Below are 16,359 nucleotides of genomic sequence, written 5' to 3'. Positions count from 1 at the left end.
GTGACTGTAGTTGTCTTTGACTTCAGACATATAAGAGATTGTAGAGAACTGAGAGTTTCTCCTGAACTGCACTAGGGGCCAGATCCAATTCTTTCCATTGATGTTAATGGAAATTGGATCAGGCCGTAAAGGCAGAGTTGCCCTCTGAGATGCGCCTGGAGGAATTTGACTGTCCTACTGTGCTCTCCCTATGTGGGGAGAATGACACTGACCTCCTTTGTGGATCACTTGGAGATAGACAGATGAAAAGTGCGATATTTGAGCTAGGTATTATTATTACATGGGTGGGCATCTTAATGATCCCATGCCGGCAGAACAGCATATGGAGTTAAGATCAGCTGTGAAGGTCCGAGGGGAGAGTGTCCCCCTAACTAGAAGATTTTGTAGGTACTGGATGAAATATTATTTTCTATGGTGCCAGCCCTTTCTAGTATTTTCCCCGCAGCATAAGAAAGCAGTATTGTATTGTCAGCAATGCTAAAACGCTGTTACAGACATGAGTGCAGAAATCATAGGAGCCTAAATGTCCCATAGAGTTGTATGTGCGTGTGCAGACAAGAGCAGGGAAGACACTAACTGCTCTAAGCATAGGCCTCAACTTTCTTTTTCCATGACCCAGAGAAGCTTTATATATTTACAGATTTACTTTCCAACTACCACCCTGGGTTTAAAAACATAAGCTAGACCCATGAATACCAAATCAACTTGTAATTGAGTCAGGAGAGAAGGATTTGTTTCTTTAATTAACTTGCCCAAATCAATAAAAAGTGAAGCAGGCAGTCAGAATTGGTTTCTGAATTGCCAGAAGTCCCTAAATTTCCTTCGTTTTCATGGGGCTTCATAAAAATTCATGATGTCCAATTAGCCCAATTGTCTGTTTGGCCTAATATATTGGCAGTATTTTTCAAGTGGCGAGAAGTATCTTTCTGATCTACCCCCCCAATCCATTTATCACCATTACAATCAGCAAAGCTCCAACCCTCTCGTTTATATGGTATTTCTTCTAAAGATCAGCCTGGTGTAAATATTTAAAATAACTCTCAGCTTGGCATACAGATTTAGAAGTGGGGAGCTTTAATTTTAAAATAAGATCCGAGAAAGGTGGGCTATTCCTTGGGAAGCCAGGTTTCCCAAGACAAAGGTAAATGACTGCAGTGTCATCTTGGAATCTAATTTTGATTGGCCATTGATTGTCATGCAAAGGTTCAGGGAATGGACACATACAAATCTCTGCAGGAAGCAAAGGAGAAACCTTCCCGCATGCAACACTTCCTGTCAGTGAAAACAGTGTCTGGATATAGTATATGTACTGGAATAACCCCTTTGCATCATATTTATTCCCCTGTCTAATACTATCCTTCAGTTTCTATTCACTTCAAGTATTTTATGGCTACATTTATTATACCACTGTTGCAGGGATACCACAGTTACTATTATGATAATATATCCTCTTTAAACTCCTGCTTTCAGTAACTCATGCAGTGTTGCCAGTTCTCATGATTTCATCATGAGTCTCGTGAAACTTAGTATTTTGTTAAAGCTACAGCTGTTAGAATGAAGAGATTGCACGAGAATCTCATCTTTCCTAAAAAAGTAAGCTTCTAGTCCTCATGGTTACATAGGAAAGCTTGGAAATGTTAAGTAAATGCACCTTAAAAGCCAGCTCAGATACCAGAAGGCAAATAAAAATAGGACCCAAATGTACTGGTTTAGAAAAACCCCAAAACCTCATGATATTTAAGCTGATTTCATGATTTGGGGGCTAAACATGATTTTTATGAACACTTATGATTTTCTGGACAGCATTAGACTCAGATTGAAATTCTCAACACTTGTCTTCAGTACAAAGATGAATGATTTTAGGGTGGTTTAGCAAAATATTGTGTAACCATTATTAAGTTATCCTGAGAACGACAAATGGTAAATTTTCATGTTTGAAATCAATTGGGTTCCATGGGGTGGTCAGTATGGGCAATCATTTTGTCTACATCCTATTACAGACTCTCCCCGGGTTACGCAAGACCCGGCTTACGCAAATTCGCACTTACGGAAAAAGTTCCATAATCTAGAAACAGAACGATTGAGTAAGTCAGGGGGTGTCTGTACTGCAAACGATGCTAACTTATTATTTATATTGTGGTAGCATCCTCGGTTTTGCTAAGCTGTTTCCAAATATACAGGAAGAAAATTCCTGCCTGGTCTTAATTCAGTCTGCTCCTGGTCTCATTGACACCAGTGAGATGCAGAGTAGCGGCATTGGTGAAAACACACCACCTGCATGCAGCTTGAGAAATGAAATCTATGAAAGTGGAGGGCCAATCCAATCCAACCTGGAGCCAGGGCTCAGGGCTGTGCATGCCCTTCCCACAGCTATGTCTCCAGGTACAAATAAGCCATTTTTGGTGTTTCTTAATTCGTTACAGTGGGTCAGACCCACAGCTGGTGTCAATCAGTGGAACTTCATTAAAGCTATGCCAAATTACCCCAGCTCAGGTTCTGGCCCATTGACTTTGTGGTTCTTGGGGAAAGCACTGTAGGTTAGAGCTGTCTGTCCAGTGGCTCAGTCTATTTAGGTACTTACCTGTGGTAGCCAGACACAGAAGCCAAAAACTGGACTGTCTTGGTAAAACCTGGACGGGTAGCAACCCAATCTGGCCCACATCACTGGGGCACCTGGCAATCATGGATGGATTTTATTCTCTGAACACCCTGGAAGGTAAGGAAGTTTTATCTTCATTTTACAGATGGGAAATGAGGCGCAGAGTAGATTAAGTGACCTACCCAAGGCTACATAGACAGTCTGTGGCAGAGCTGGGAATTGCCCCCACATCTCCAGACTCATAATCCAGTGCCTATCTCCTGGACTGTCCTTCCTGCTATGTATGGTGCTATATTCTCCCCCTGGCTTTCCTGCTCTGCTCCTGGTTCCTGGTAGCATTGCTCTCCCTCTGTCCACTATCCCTGGAGCCCCCTCCCCGACAGAGCGCAGGGCCTGTGCGGAGCATTTCCCGTGCTTGTGTCTGTTAAAATCCTCACAAAGTTGTGGAGGGGTAAAGCACAGGAAGTACCACCTGCGACCTGCCATCTGCTGAACTCTGGATCCCAGGGGGCCATGTGCAGAGTATGGGTTAAAGCGTTGATGATGCCTCAGAGGCCCCTTTATGCAGCACCTGGGCAAGGTTTTTATCCTGTCATCACTAGTGGCAGAGGGGACGGTTTTGCCTCTCAGATATGCTGTAAATGTGGTTTCACTTCACTGAAGTCAATGGAATTACCCTAGATTCACCTGAGAGCAGAATTATGCACACAGTTGCGATCACGAGCTAAAAGACCTCCAGATAAACAAAAACACCCCAGCGTCTGTGGGTGGGCTTTCTTGATTAAAAATGGGGCATGTCTAGCGTGCTTGCACTTTATACCCTTCCTGGCACATTTCCGAGGGTACTTTGTAGATTTCAATGAAGCGAGCCACATTAGATATTTATGCAGATGTGGCTGTGACAATGATTAAGCCTGACATGCGGTAACTGCACTTGCTTTTACTAAACAGTCCCTTTTATCACATATAAAACTCACAGAGATCGAAACAATGGGAAATGGTGTAAGAGAAATATTTATACCAGATCCAGACAGGATTTCTAAACTAAGCAGCCATATTTCCTCTTTTCTTTTTATTTCCTAGAGAGGGGCAGAATCAGGGTAGGAGACACCCTGCACGGCTCCTAGGTCTGGGTACACCCCACCCAGAGACTCCCTGCAGACACATGCTTTACATCTTGTTTGATTTGGCCCTGCAGAAATGCATGTGCTTGTAATTACATCCGGCTAATTGCAACAATTGCCTTTTAAAATAAATACTCCGGTTGAGTTGGCTCTATTTGTTCAGCAATTAGGTCTGATATTTTTGTTTCAATAGTAACAATAAGTAGGGTGCGTGTTTTTAGAACTTTCCCTCTTGTGGGTTTTTTTTAAACTTCCTTGCAAACACCTCTTAGGACTTTTTTTTTTTTTTTTTCCAAATTAGAGCATGACACACCTGCTGTACTTTTGTATAACCAGGCTTTTTTGTTCCCTGTTGATTTCTCTGAACTTCCTGTAGCATACAGCAGGAAACCCTCTATGGTCCTTGGAGACATGGCTGTTTGCTGGGGCTGGGGCTGGGGCTCACTGCACAGCTACACGTATTGGGTTTTTTTAAGCTCAGAGAGGAAAACAAACATACACTAAGGAACCTTGTCTTGTGGAGATGTTGAGGATACTGGTTTTGCTCATAATTGTATATTCATTGCAGCAGATACCAAAGAGTTGACTAATTAATTACATTTGTACCGAAAGAGAGAAAACAGTTGCCCCGCTGATGAAAGCAAATCAGGGCAAAAAACATATGTCAGTGGGGAAATTCAGCAGAGTTGACCTTGCAAATTCTGTTGTTTGGGTGGGGGGGAGTGCTTGGTTTTTGATGAGCAGTGTTTCTGGTTCATTCTTCTGAGAGAGCTCCCCTTATGTGTGTGCCTTTTGAAGTTAAAAATAACTAAGGGTTAGATTAGTCAGCATGGTTCATGAATATATTATGCATCCGATGAAGTGAGCTGTAGCTCACGAAAGCTTATGCTCAAATAAATTTGTTAGTCTCTAAGGTGCCACAAGTCCTCCTGTTCTTTTTGCGAATATATTAGTGTTGCTCTCTCTCCTTCTGAGTGTAGCCTGAGATTTTGTTTTGAAATCCCTGCACTGTTGACTGATTTTGGGGTAGAAATAATAACAATAATAATAATTAATAATTTTTTAAAAGGAGGGATGGAAGAACAAGGCGGATTTTGGCACCGTTGAGCCATGTCATGTAGCTTTGATTGTAACTGGCATATTTAGGGCACCACAGTTGGAAACCTGTGTTGTTTCCAGTGAATGCGACTGTTCAGTTGTGAACAATGTTGAAGGCAGAACAGAGAGAGACACTACAGGGATGAGGCTAGAATTCATACCAGCAGTGGGGAGCCTAATAAAGATGACAATAATACTGAAATAGGTTAAAAATATACATTAGCAGTTCTCTGCCCTTAATTTGGCTGGGAATGCAAAAAGAATTACGCTACAAGGGGAACAAATATGACAAGTTGTACACATCTTTGGAGGAAAATTGAGGCAATCTGAAGCAACATTTTAATAATTTAAAAGGAATATTTTAAGGGACGATGTCAAGTTTAATAGGGACAAAATATGACCTACCATTTTCACAAGATTACATGTTGTATCCTTTGGGAACTATAGCCCTGATCTTTTACATACTTACTCGCTTAACTTTACACACTTGATTGGTTCCATTGACGTCAGCTGGGCTACACATATGTGGTCAGTTAGACTCGTATTTAAGTGTTTCCAGCATTGGGTCCTGGTGCCGTACTTAGAGATGGAAGAGATCGTATAGCCAACTTCTGTCATCCCATTCTCTTGCCTAAAGGCCATGGTCCCATGGTAGCATAATTTTCTTTTGGGCATCACCTTTTTTAAAGGACCAGTGTGCTTGGTCTACACAGGTCCAGCACTATCTTTTAGCAACAAAGTTTGCAATCTTGTATTGCATGATAATGATGACAAACATTAATCACATGTTTGTTAGGCGACACCATTGTAACCATTTAAATAAACTGCTGGGCCCATTGTGTGTGTGTGTGGTTCTCTCTCTCTCTCTCTCTGTGTATATGTGTGTGTGTATGTGCGTGTGTATGTTTATAAGCTTTCTTTGGCAAGGTAACAAGCCTTGTGGATGGGGGGAAGCGGTAGATGTGGTATATCTTGACTTTAGTAAGGCTTTTGATACTGTCTCACATGACCGTCTCTTAAACAAACTAGGGAAATACAACCCGTTCCCAGAGAGTAGTTATCAGTGGTTCGCAGTCAAGCTGGAAGGGCGTATTGAATGAGGTCCCTCAGGGATCAGTTCTGGGCCCGATTCTGTTCAATACCTTCATCAATGATTTAGATAATGGCATAGAGAGTACTCTTATAAAGTTTTCTGAGGATACCGAGGATTGCAAGTGCATTGGAGAATAGGATTAAAATTCAAAATGATCTGGACAAACTGGAGAAATGGTCTGAAGTAAATAGGATGAAATTCAATAAAGAGAAATGCAAAGTACTCCACTAAGGAAGGAACAACTAGTTGCACACATACAAAATGGGAAATGGCTGCCTAGAAAGGAGTACTGTGGAAAGGGATCTTGTAACACTGTTGCAAAAAAGCAAACATCATTCTGGGATGTATTAGCAGGAGTGTTGTAAGCATGACACAAGAAATAATTCTTCCGTTCTACTCTGCATTGATACAGCCTCAGCTGGAGTATTGTGTCCAGTTCTGGTCGCCACATTTCAGGAAGGATGTGAACAAATTGGAGAAAGTCCAGAGAAGAGCAACAAATATGATTAAAGATCTAGCAAACATGACCTATGAGGAAAGATTGAAAAGAATTAGGTTTGTTTCGTCTGGAGAAGAGAAGACTGAGAGGGGGCATGTATTCAAATACATAAAAGGTTGTTACAAGGAGGAGGGAGAAAAAATGTTCTTCTTAACTTCTGAGAATAGGACAAGAAGCAATGGGCTTAAATTGCAGCAAGGGAGGTTTAGGTTGAACATTAGGAAAAATGTCCTGTCAGGATAGTTAAGCACTGGAATAAATTGCCTAGGGAGGTGGTGGAATCTCCATCATTGGAGATTTTTAAGAGCAGGTTGGACAAACACCTGTCAGGGATGGTCTAGATAATAATTAGTCCTGCCATGAGTGCAGGGGACTGGACTAGATGGCCTCTCGAGGTCCCTTCCAGTCCTACGATTCTATGATATACCAGTGTACTTCAGAGTAACTGTGTGAAGTCTACAGCTGCAGAGGTGTAAGTGAGATCAGAATCAGTGTGTTGTTATAGGCTGAATCTTTGCCCCACCTAAATACACATGCCTTGTGTGAGATGTCCCCCCTCCAAACTTATTTATTCTGAGTTTGTTCAAAAAGCCACTTTCTCCTCATTAGAAATCCCTCCTCAAGACCCATTTCTTCTGTGATGCCTACAAGAAATTAGCCCACCTTAGACTTTTATTTAATTTCTATTCGCCATTGTTTAAAAAATAATCATTTCTACATCATGCTACAGAGCACTCCTCACTATGTAGCCTTATAATGTTATTGAAGACCTTCCTCGCTAGCCCCTTCTTTCCGTCTGGTTATCACAATTAATTGCATGCTGCCTGAAATTAGGCCCCGATCCTTCCCCATGCTTGGGGACCCGTGAAGCTGTGTGGCATCATTGACATCAGTGGGCTGTCACTCAAGCAGAACAGCTTGTAGGGTGATGCCTTAGGCCTTGGTCTTGCCAAGGCTTATGGGCGTGGACTGTGGTCCTGATCCAAAGCCCGTTGAAGTAACTGAAAAGGCTTCCGTGTTTTCAGTGGACATTGGATCTCGTCTGTGAATAGCTGAGTTCAATGGGACTGTTCACGGCGTGTAAAGTTAAGCAGATGTGTGAGTCCCTGTAGCTTTGGGCCTTAGTCTGTTGGCAGCTTGGGGCAAGGATCGTAACTTGTTAACTGTGTGTGAAGTGCTGAGCATGCTCTGAGGTGCCATAAAATAAATTACTATTAATAGTAATGTGAAAATAAATATTTTTCTTTTCTAGCCCTATATATTAATTTCTTGAGCCGATATCACAGAAGAACTTGATGCATCTCAGTAAGTGGAGTTGTCAGAATTAGGTTCCTCTGTATGGGCACATTGAATAAACAATCTCATATCATGCTGAAACACATTCCTTTTTCTCCAAAATCCAGGAATTAAAATTCAGGAATCAAAGGGCTTCGAATGACTTTATCTTCGAAGAGCGTTGTGTTCTCTTTGCATGTACAACTTCAGGCATTTTTGAATCTAATGTTTTTTAGTAATGACGTTCTACAAATATATATAGTTAGTGAGATCCTGAATCATATTAAATCTTGCTGGATTAAGCACCACATGAGAAAATGCAGGTCTTTAAAACCTGAATTAGCGTTTATAGCTTGTGTTGCTCAATTTAAAGCATGTACCCATCTCTTCGATATCGGGCATTCCCCGTAACGTGTATATCACTTAACCACATAATCCGTTTATATGGCTAAGAAACGCATAGTCCTGGTCTTGCTCCATTAGCTTGCATGTGTTTTTACTTTGGATACCTGCATTGTGGCTAACAACTAATTCAAGATTGCAGTAACTTTTGTTTTTTTATAATGGAGGAAATCGGCGGTGTTTTGTTTTGTTTTGTTTTTGGTGACTAGCTCTGAAAAGCTCTGATCCAAAGCCCACTGAAGTCAATCAGAGTCCTTCCACTGACTTCACCGAGCTTTGGATCAAGACCAAAAACCAGCTGGGCTATTTTTTTGCTCACATTTAAAACCCTGACCACCGCAGGCAGGGATAAACCCTGTAAAGTTCAGTCTGGAAGGTCAAAGTTCTGGAATATTATAAACTTTTGCAAAAAGGTGTTAGAATAGAAACCATGAGAGGTGGGATTTTCTGAAGCTCTGATCATTAGCCTAACGCTGCTCCCCTTCAAGTCAGTGGGAGCTAGGGTGACCAGATAGCAAGTGTGAAAACTCGGGACAGGGGTGGGGGGTAATAGGCACCTGTATAAGGCAAAGTCCCAAATATCGGGACTGTCCCTATAAAATCGGGACATCTGGTCACTCTGGTGGGAGCAGAGTTAGCTCAATGCTTCGTGTTTCTGAACCCCCTTTCCCACATGTAAGAGGAGTGAGCCCTTTGAGAGATGTCTTTGAATAACTGCACATTCCAGCTATGTGAATGATCAGGCAGGGGATGTCCCTGTCGTTAAGTATCTAAGTGTGCCTCTAATAAACTTCCTGCTTCAGCTTCATATTGCTTAGCAGAGCTGGTCACAGGGTGCATAGATTTAAATCAGCGATTTAAGTAATGATTTTATTCACCAAGTGGAAATCCTTGATTTAAATCATTTATTTTAATCAACTTTTCTATTTGTACTTCAGTTATTTCCTAAAGAGAGATGGATTCTCATTGGTTGATATAACCATTAAAACTTGTTGATTTGCAACTAAATAGAAGCTTTAGACTAGATTTGATACATATTTTTGCTACGTATATACATTTATTTAAGCAATTATATACCTTAATAGTTTCATTTTCTTCTTAATTGTACATTTTATTATGTTAGAAAGTAGTCAAAGTATTTCTTATTTACTAGATAACTTTTTGCTCATTTGCATCAAGATGCATTGGATGATAACTGGAATTTAATTAAAACAACCATAAACGTTTTGGATACATAAACTTCTCTTATCAAAACATGTTTCACATTTACAACTAAATTATAATAAGTTTAGGCCTTGCCATATTTTTTCACAAATTCAGATTTCATTTTAAACAGGTTCATTTTTAAAAAGAAAAACTTATTATAATTTCAAATAACGAAATTAAAATAACTCCAATTCAAATAAAAAACTGAAAACTGAAGGTTTTTGTTTCAAATGCTGAAATCCAACAATCTCTTGGGTTAGGGGTTTCTTTCAATGAAAACTCAAATAGCTTAGTTGAAAACACTTATTTCCCTCCCCAAAATTTTGTTTGCAACAAAACCTCATTTTTGATTGAAAAAAAAACCCGATGGCTCAGCTCTATTATCTAGTGTATGGCCTCCATCTTCCACTGGGACAAAAAGTTATATGAAGTGGTACAAGATTATTGTTTCTTATTACCATTCAAGGTATAGAAACAGTCTGACATGAAATACAAGTAACACAAGGGATAACAAATAGCCACTTTTGGTGGTCCTATGTGTTTGTTTATTTCAAAGCACCCACCAGGGCTGTAGGCTCCCATCACTTCCAATGCCACAAAGAAAATTGTTACGGCTACTAACTAGTATTTAGATGGATCCAAATTTGCACAGAGAGGTATGTCTGTAGCAACATTAGTGACACCACTGCTGTCAATCATCTCTGCTTGTACTGCTGTGCCATCCCATGCTGAGATGCCCCTGTGATTTATTGTAAGCCTCCCATGGGCTGTATGGTGAGTATAAAAGCATTAAAGAGCTGCTGCAGCTTGCTTTGCCCTGTCAGGTAACAGTGTGCTTTAAAAAAAACTCCTGCTGCAGACCTGGAAGAGTTACAAGCATTTGCTGGAAGAGAGACTACAGACTTTCCTACGTATAATTAAGCTTGAAATTACTCTTCTATTGTTATTTAAAATAGAAATACATTTAAGTGAACATGTCCCCTGTGGCTGAGCTCAAGGTTAGATTCAGAAGTGAATGAGAGCTAGCGATATGAGAGAGCGTTCTTTTTTCAATCTGGGTGAAGTTCATGGCTGCCTTTTTGCCAGTGTTATCCCAGTTACATAGGAGCTATGGGGAAGTTTTGCTATAGCTTGATGCTGAATTTTGTGGATACATGTACTGGCAGGTATTGGAAAAATGGAGTAAGCAAGCTATGTCTCCTTTGTGTCTTTCCATGCCTGTGGCAGAGCAAGGCAAACCCGCGTAGGTACTGCTTTCGGACGTGTGCTTACTATAAATAACTGCTTTCCTGCAGTCTCAAAGATGAGGCTTTAACAACCGAAATACTTTGGGACATGTTTATTTATTTTTTTAAAAAACGCTTGTGTAAGGGCCTGGTGTAAATAAATGGCAAGACTCCAATTTGCCTTGGAGGAGAGCAGGGTTGAGCCATTGGCTTGTAACATAGGTCTTGAGCCGAAGCCCATCAGTACTGATGGTCTGTCTTCTGTTGCCATTAATGGGCCCTGGGTGAGCCCCTCAGTGCATTGCCATGTGGAATATCCAGGTGGTGTACGGCAAGAGCTGGGGATGATGAGTGATACCCATTCCACAGAACAGGATCTCTGTTGGTACGATTTGTCACATGTGGCATGCTGGTCCGTATTGATACATGAATTAGTATAGTTGTGGCAGCTACTCCTGCCGTCCAGGGAGGGCAGCTGCTACCTAAGGATTCAAGCCCGCTCTCATTGCATGAATGAATGGCTGTTCTGCCTCAACCTTTGGATCAAGCCCTAAAAGTGAGGGGGTGAGAATGCGGGGGGAGGGGGGAGATACCATCGTCTCACCTGACTTGCCATAATCTAATTTTTCACTGCGTAAGGGTCCAATCCTTCAAATGCTTGAGCCTGTTGGTAGCATTACTCAAGTGAGTAGCACGAATGAACTCATTGGGACTGCTCACCTGCATACAGTTACTCGTGTGTGCGTCTGCAGGATCGGACCAAAAAGATAGTGAAATCCCTAAGCCTTACCTTTGTTGTCTGACTGTTAAGTGGGGTGATAGAGGGGTCTGGAGCTTTTGTTCTCCTGCAGATGGAACTGAGTTTCTTTGTTTAGTCTGTGTCTCATCCTCAGGCTGTGAGCCAACTCTTCATTCTGTGGTGGCAACTTCCTCCCATGCTGGGCCTGGTTCTCTCTCCTTTTCTGAGGCCCCTTGTGGCGTGTGCCTGCAGACAGCAGTTTGGGGTGCTAATTACATGACACTAACATGTCTACACTGCTGCTGCAGGTATAATTTCCAGCTCGAGGAGACATACGTGCAAGAGCTCTGATCAAGCTAGCATGCGAAAAATAGCAGAGTAGCCACAGCATTGTGAGACCAGAGAGACGTGCTTGGGGCAGCTAGCTGCTTGCGACCTGCGGCTAGGCTGCTATTTTGTCCACACTTTCTCAATCAGAGCTAATGCGGGTATGTCTCCTCCAACTAGAAATTACATTTCCAGCTCCAGTGGAGACATGCCCCGACTCTGTTACATCCGGGTCGCTCCTGACTTCTCCTCGCCTGACGTGTGAACATCTCAAGATCATTCTGGAAGCGGGGCCATCAGTTCAGTAACTTGCTACCTTGCCAGGGGGCTAGCAGAATGGGCCCTGGAGACAGAGCACTTGGTCTGTTTGCTCCCATATGGAATTATTAGTCTCCACTTAATCACAGCAAAAATTCAGTCCTGGGTGTTTTGTTCAATATACACATTGTTGTTCAGTTTTATTTCATTAGCTTTATTTTCTTGAGGAGCGGAAACCATGCACACTTCAGGTTTCAAACCTCCAAGCTGTTTATGGTTGGCCAGCTGTCAAAGCTCATTGCAAGATGTATAATTTTAAGAGTTGTTATGAATTGTAGGGCGTGCACTGCCTATTCTAGCTGATTATAACATGCAAATGTATAATAACCCAGTAAATCATAGCTAGTGCTATGATTACAAATCATTACAATAACGCAAGATTAGTCAGTTTATGTCACAAATCCTTCTAGACTGTACAATTAAAGTCATAGCCACAAGTATAATCCGGTGAGATAAAGTCACTTCATTACCAAACCTTCTCCTGGTTTACTGTTTGCTTTATTCTGATGCCAGATTGAATAACTGAATGGGTCTGTGCAATTAACCTTAATGGTGGCAGATCTGCTTTTTGTCTCTCCACTAATTGTGGAGTGTATTTTACATCTTAAAAAATATGGATTATAGTTAAGATAATAATCAGGCAAAGCCCTGATGATTTCAATCCTGGCATCAGGGAAAATCAATACAAATGATTTTTAAGGAAAGTATAAGGGAGCATAATTAGTCATTGGTGCCCATCAAAATAAATGTATTGTCAGGTGATTTAAAAAAAAACGACTTGCAATTTTCTGTACATAATACTAATGTGGTAGGATGCGTGACTGGACAGATCAATGCTTTCGTGAGAGAGGGGGAGGATGTATAATTCGGGCTCGGCAAACTACTCCAGATAAATCAGGACCAACCCTCTTCACTCCAGACTTCACCTGATCCCAAACTAAACCTTTTCAGGCTTTGAAATACTTGAGTAATCCCCATCCCCATGGCCTCCTTGTATTTTGCACTGTTGCATAACTCTGGACTTCCTAGTCCCATGTGAGAACAGAAGCCAGAGATCCAAAGCAGTGTGAGAAGAGTTATTCCCCTGTAAGGTCCAGCCCAGGCTGGGTGATAATAGGAGTGTGAGTGCATCTCACAAACATCCAGAATGGGATAATCCAAATTGCCTAGGGGATTTGGATAAGACAAGGTGGGTGAGGGAATATCAGTTGGTCAGAGAGACAAGCTCTCTTACACTGAGCTCTTCTTCAGGGCTGGGAAACGTACTCAGAGAATCACAGCTAAATACACATCCCGAGACTGACACAGCTACAACCATACTGCATACAGTAGGGGATTTGGATGTCTAATTCCTGTTAACTTTAATGGGATTTGAGCAACCAAATCCATGAGGTAGGAAAGCTCACAGCTCCTAGTTTACAAGGCCATGTGACAATCTGCCAATAACAGCTCCTGGTGTTTCAGCCACCTTGGGACAAATATAAATCAAAGTTTCCACCTGCCAGACATATACATTTATTTAAGAATGTTTTGTTTACTCGGAACACAGGGAATAATTTCGTATTCTCTGGGAATGCTCGTATTTACTTGTGTTGATGTGACATTTTCAATTATTTTTAGAGAATGCTAGGACCCAGCTAAGTGTATGTGTTTTAAACCAGAGAAGGTATGCAGCTCTTAAAGAATTTGTTTATGATGCTGAATATATAAAGGCTGTAAAAGGCCAGCACTGTCCAGAGTACTGAAGAGAGACCAGGTTCTCCAGCGTCTGACAAGTATAAATGGCCCTAGCTGATGTTCAATTGACAGAGCAAAATACTCTTTGCATGACCTCAGTATTCACCCTGTTTTACTCTCAGCTAGACCAGTTCTAACAGCTGACTGGAACTCTGTACCCCAGCAGGAAACAATAACTGGTTTCAGAAAATCTGGAACACACATGTTACAGAAAAACAGCCTTTTCTTAAGAGAAGAAACCTGCAGTGTTACCATGAGAATTGGCAACACTTTTTGGACTCTACTAAAAACGTCCAACTTAAAAAATAAAAAAAATCAAATTTGCTGGCCTTGGTTTTGCCAATGTAGAACTCTCTTTCTGTATCATAAAGTAGATTTTCTTTATACAGAGAGCAGTGAAAGTGATGGCCCTATGCCACACCCTCCTTTTGTCTTAAAGAGTAGACCAAGAATAAATTATAAGACACTTTCTGTTTACATATTGTTTGAAAACTTCACTGCTACCACATCCTTATGCTAGGCTGCTATTGGCGGGGGAACTGTTGTGTTTTGTTGTTTTTATTTACTGTAGTACCTATGAGAGTTGAGTAGTGATCAGTATCCCAGCGTGTCAGGCACAGTACAGACAGAACATCAGACAGCCCGCGCCCCAACAAGCTAACAATGTAAACAGACAAGACAGGAAAAGGAAGTGAGTGTGATTACACCTATTTTGTAGATGGGGAACTAAGACACGGCCATGGGAATTGACTTACCGAGATCACACAGGGAATCTGTGGCAAAGCCAGGAATTAAGCCTTAATCTTCTGAGACCTGGTTTCAGTCCCATAAACACAAGATTGTCCTCCCTACATTCTTCTCTCTGAGTTCTATTTTTAGTCTTTTGAAATTACTTTCTTGTTCTTTGCTTTTATCTGTTCTTCAAAACCAAAATCAACATTCCTACTGATAGAGAAAGAGTCTGATTCAGTCACTGCTGACACATTTCCTTCCACTGTAGCACTGTCCTCCCCTGCCAGGCATACATCTTTAAATTTCTAAGCCCCTCACTATTTCGTTGCTCTAATTGTGTTTTTTTCCCCTTCGTTATGAATGAAATCAAGAAAAGTGTAATCAAAATAATAATAACAAAGAAGAAACTCAGCAATTCCACACTGTTTAAAATTGTTAATTAAAAATAATTGTTAATTAAAAATCAACGTTCTTGATGTGCTGTTTCGTTCTGAATTATAATTCTATGTTCCTACTTGAGTAAATCAGTAAAATAAAATAAAAATAATAGTTTGTTAAGCAACAGCATGTGTCTGGTTTTTATTTCCATTTCAAAGTAAGGGCTGGGTTGAAGGTTGCTTCTTTCACAGATTCGTAGGTTTTAAGGCCAGAAGGCACTATTGTAATTATCCTCCCGCATTACACACTGAGTGGCTCTACGATAAAACCAGTCACTTCTGTTTGAGCTATAGTCATCATATAGATATAATAATGACACGAAGGTCGTGCTTTTCATCAGTAGATCTCAAAGTGCTTTACAAAGGAAGTTTAGTATCATTACCATAGGAAAGACATCCCATTTTGGTTTAAAGATTTCAGAGAATGGGGAATCCCTCACATCCCTAGGGATTCCAGTGTTTAACGACCCTCCACGGGAAGAAGTCTGCACCTTACTTCTAGTCTGAATATGTCTAGCTTCAGCTTCCAGCCGCTGGTTCTTATTATGCCTTTTCCCTGCTAGATGAAAGAGCCCTCAACTGTCAGTATCCTCCTCCCCACATAGATACGCGTAGACTGTAATGAAGCTACCTCAGAACCCTCTCTTTGTTAAGCTAAATAGAGGGAGCTTCTTTAGTTTCACGGCCAGTCAGGTTTTCCAAGTCTTGAATCATTGCAGCTCTTTTCTGAACCCTTTTCAATTTTCAGTATCCTTTTAGAAATACAGACACCTCAACTGGGCACAGCGTTCCAGCGATCTTTGCAAAGGATTGCCTTTGCTCTCTTAGCCGCCACATCGTTCTCCAAGCTCATGTTGATTTGGTTCTTCCAATAATGTTAGAGAAACCAAAGGGGAGCTGTGGACACAAAAAAGGGAGCAGAACATTTCCATTGCAGTGGAAACCAGCTAGAAGGTTTAGGGTACTTCTGAAGCAACAAGGTAATAAATGAATGCATTGGAAAGAGAGGCATGCATATTGCTGTTGTGTAAGAAGATAGGGAGCCATTCACTACTTGGGCATGTAAGGGAAGAGAAACAACATCACGGGCCTATGGGTGAGTGTGGAGGAGAGAAGAGAACTGAGGGTATGTCTACATTGTTTTAAAAGAAACCATGGCAGCCAGTCTCAGAGCCTGGATCAACTGACTTGTATTTGTGGGACTCATGCTATGGGGCTAAAAATAGCAGTGTAGACGTTCCTCCTTGGGCTGGAGCCCAGGCTCTGAAACCCGGCCAAGGGGGTGGGTCTCAGAGTCTGGGCTCCAGCCTGAGTGGGAACGTCTAACACTGCTAGACCATAGCGTGAGCCCCAGTCAGGTGACCTGGGCTCTGCCAGTTGCTGCCATGTTTGTTTGGGTTTTTTTTGCAGTGTTGATGTACCCTGACATTGCTCATGGGGAGAACGGTGAAGGAGAAGAGTAACTGTGAGGGGAGACTACTCACGGTTCAGAAAAGCTGATCCACCCTCTGTACAGAGCGGTCAAACACAGAGGCACAGACTTCCCA

General features: G+C 41.5%; 1 protein-coding gene across 16 annotated transcripts in view; it reads left to right on the top strand.

Moving 5' to 3' along the window:
* The window catches only part of EPHA5 (EPH receptor A5), a 375,690-nt gene that overhangs the window by 25,293 nt on the left and 334,038 nt on the right, over nt 1-16,359 (top strand). The window contains exon 1 of one of the 16 annotated variants that reach the window (XM_074950323.1): nt 2,341-2,382. The exons of the other annotated variants lie outside the window; for them this stretch is intronic. Within the exon in view, the coding sequence (XP_074806424.1) occupies nt 2,356-2,382 (27 nt within the window). The 5' untranslated portion in view covers nt 2,341-2,355. Of the gene's footprint in view, nt 1-2,340; nt 2,383-16,359 lie in introns of those variants that run through there. 16 annotated transcript variants of the gene reach the window in all.

Source organism: Natator depressus, chromosome 4 (genome assembly GCF_965152275.1).
Source record: "Natator depressus isolate rNatDep1 chromosome 4, rNatDep2.hap1, whole genome shotgun sequence".
In the NCBI taxonomy this organism is placed as follows: domain Eukaryota; kingdom Metazoa; phylum Chordata; order Testudines; family Cheloniidae; genus Natator; species Natator depressus.
Note: the sequence above shows the minus strand (reverse complement) of the source record. Positions and strands in the feature narration are given on the sequence as shown.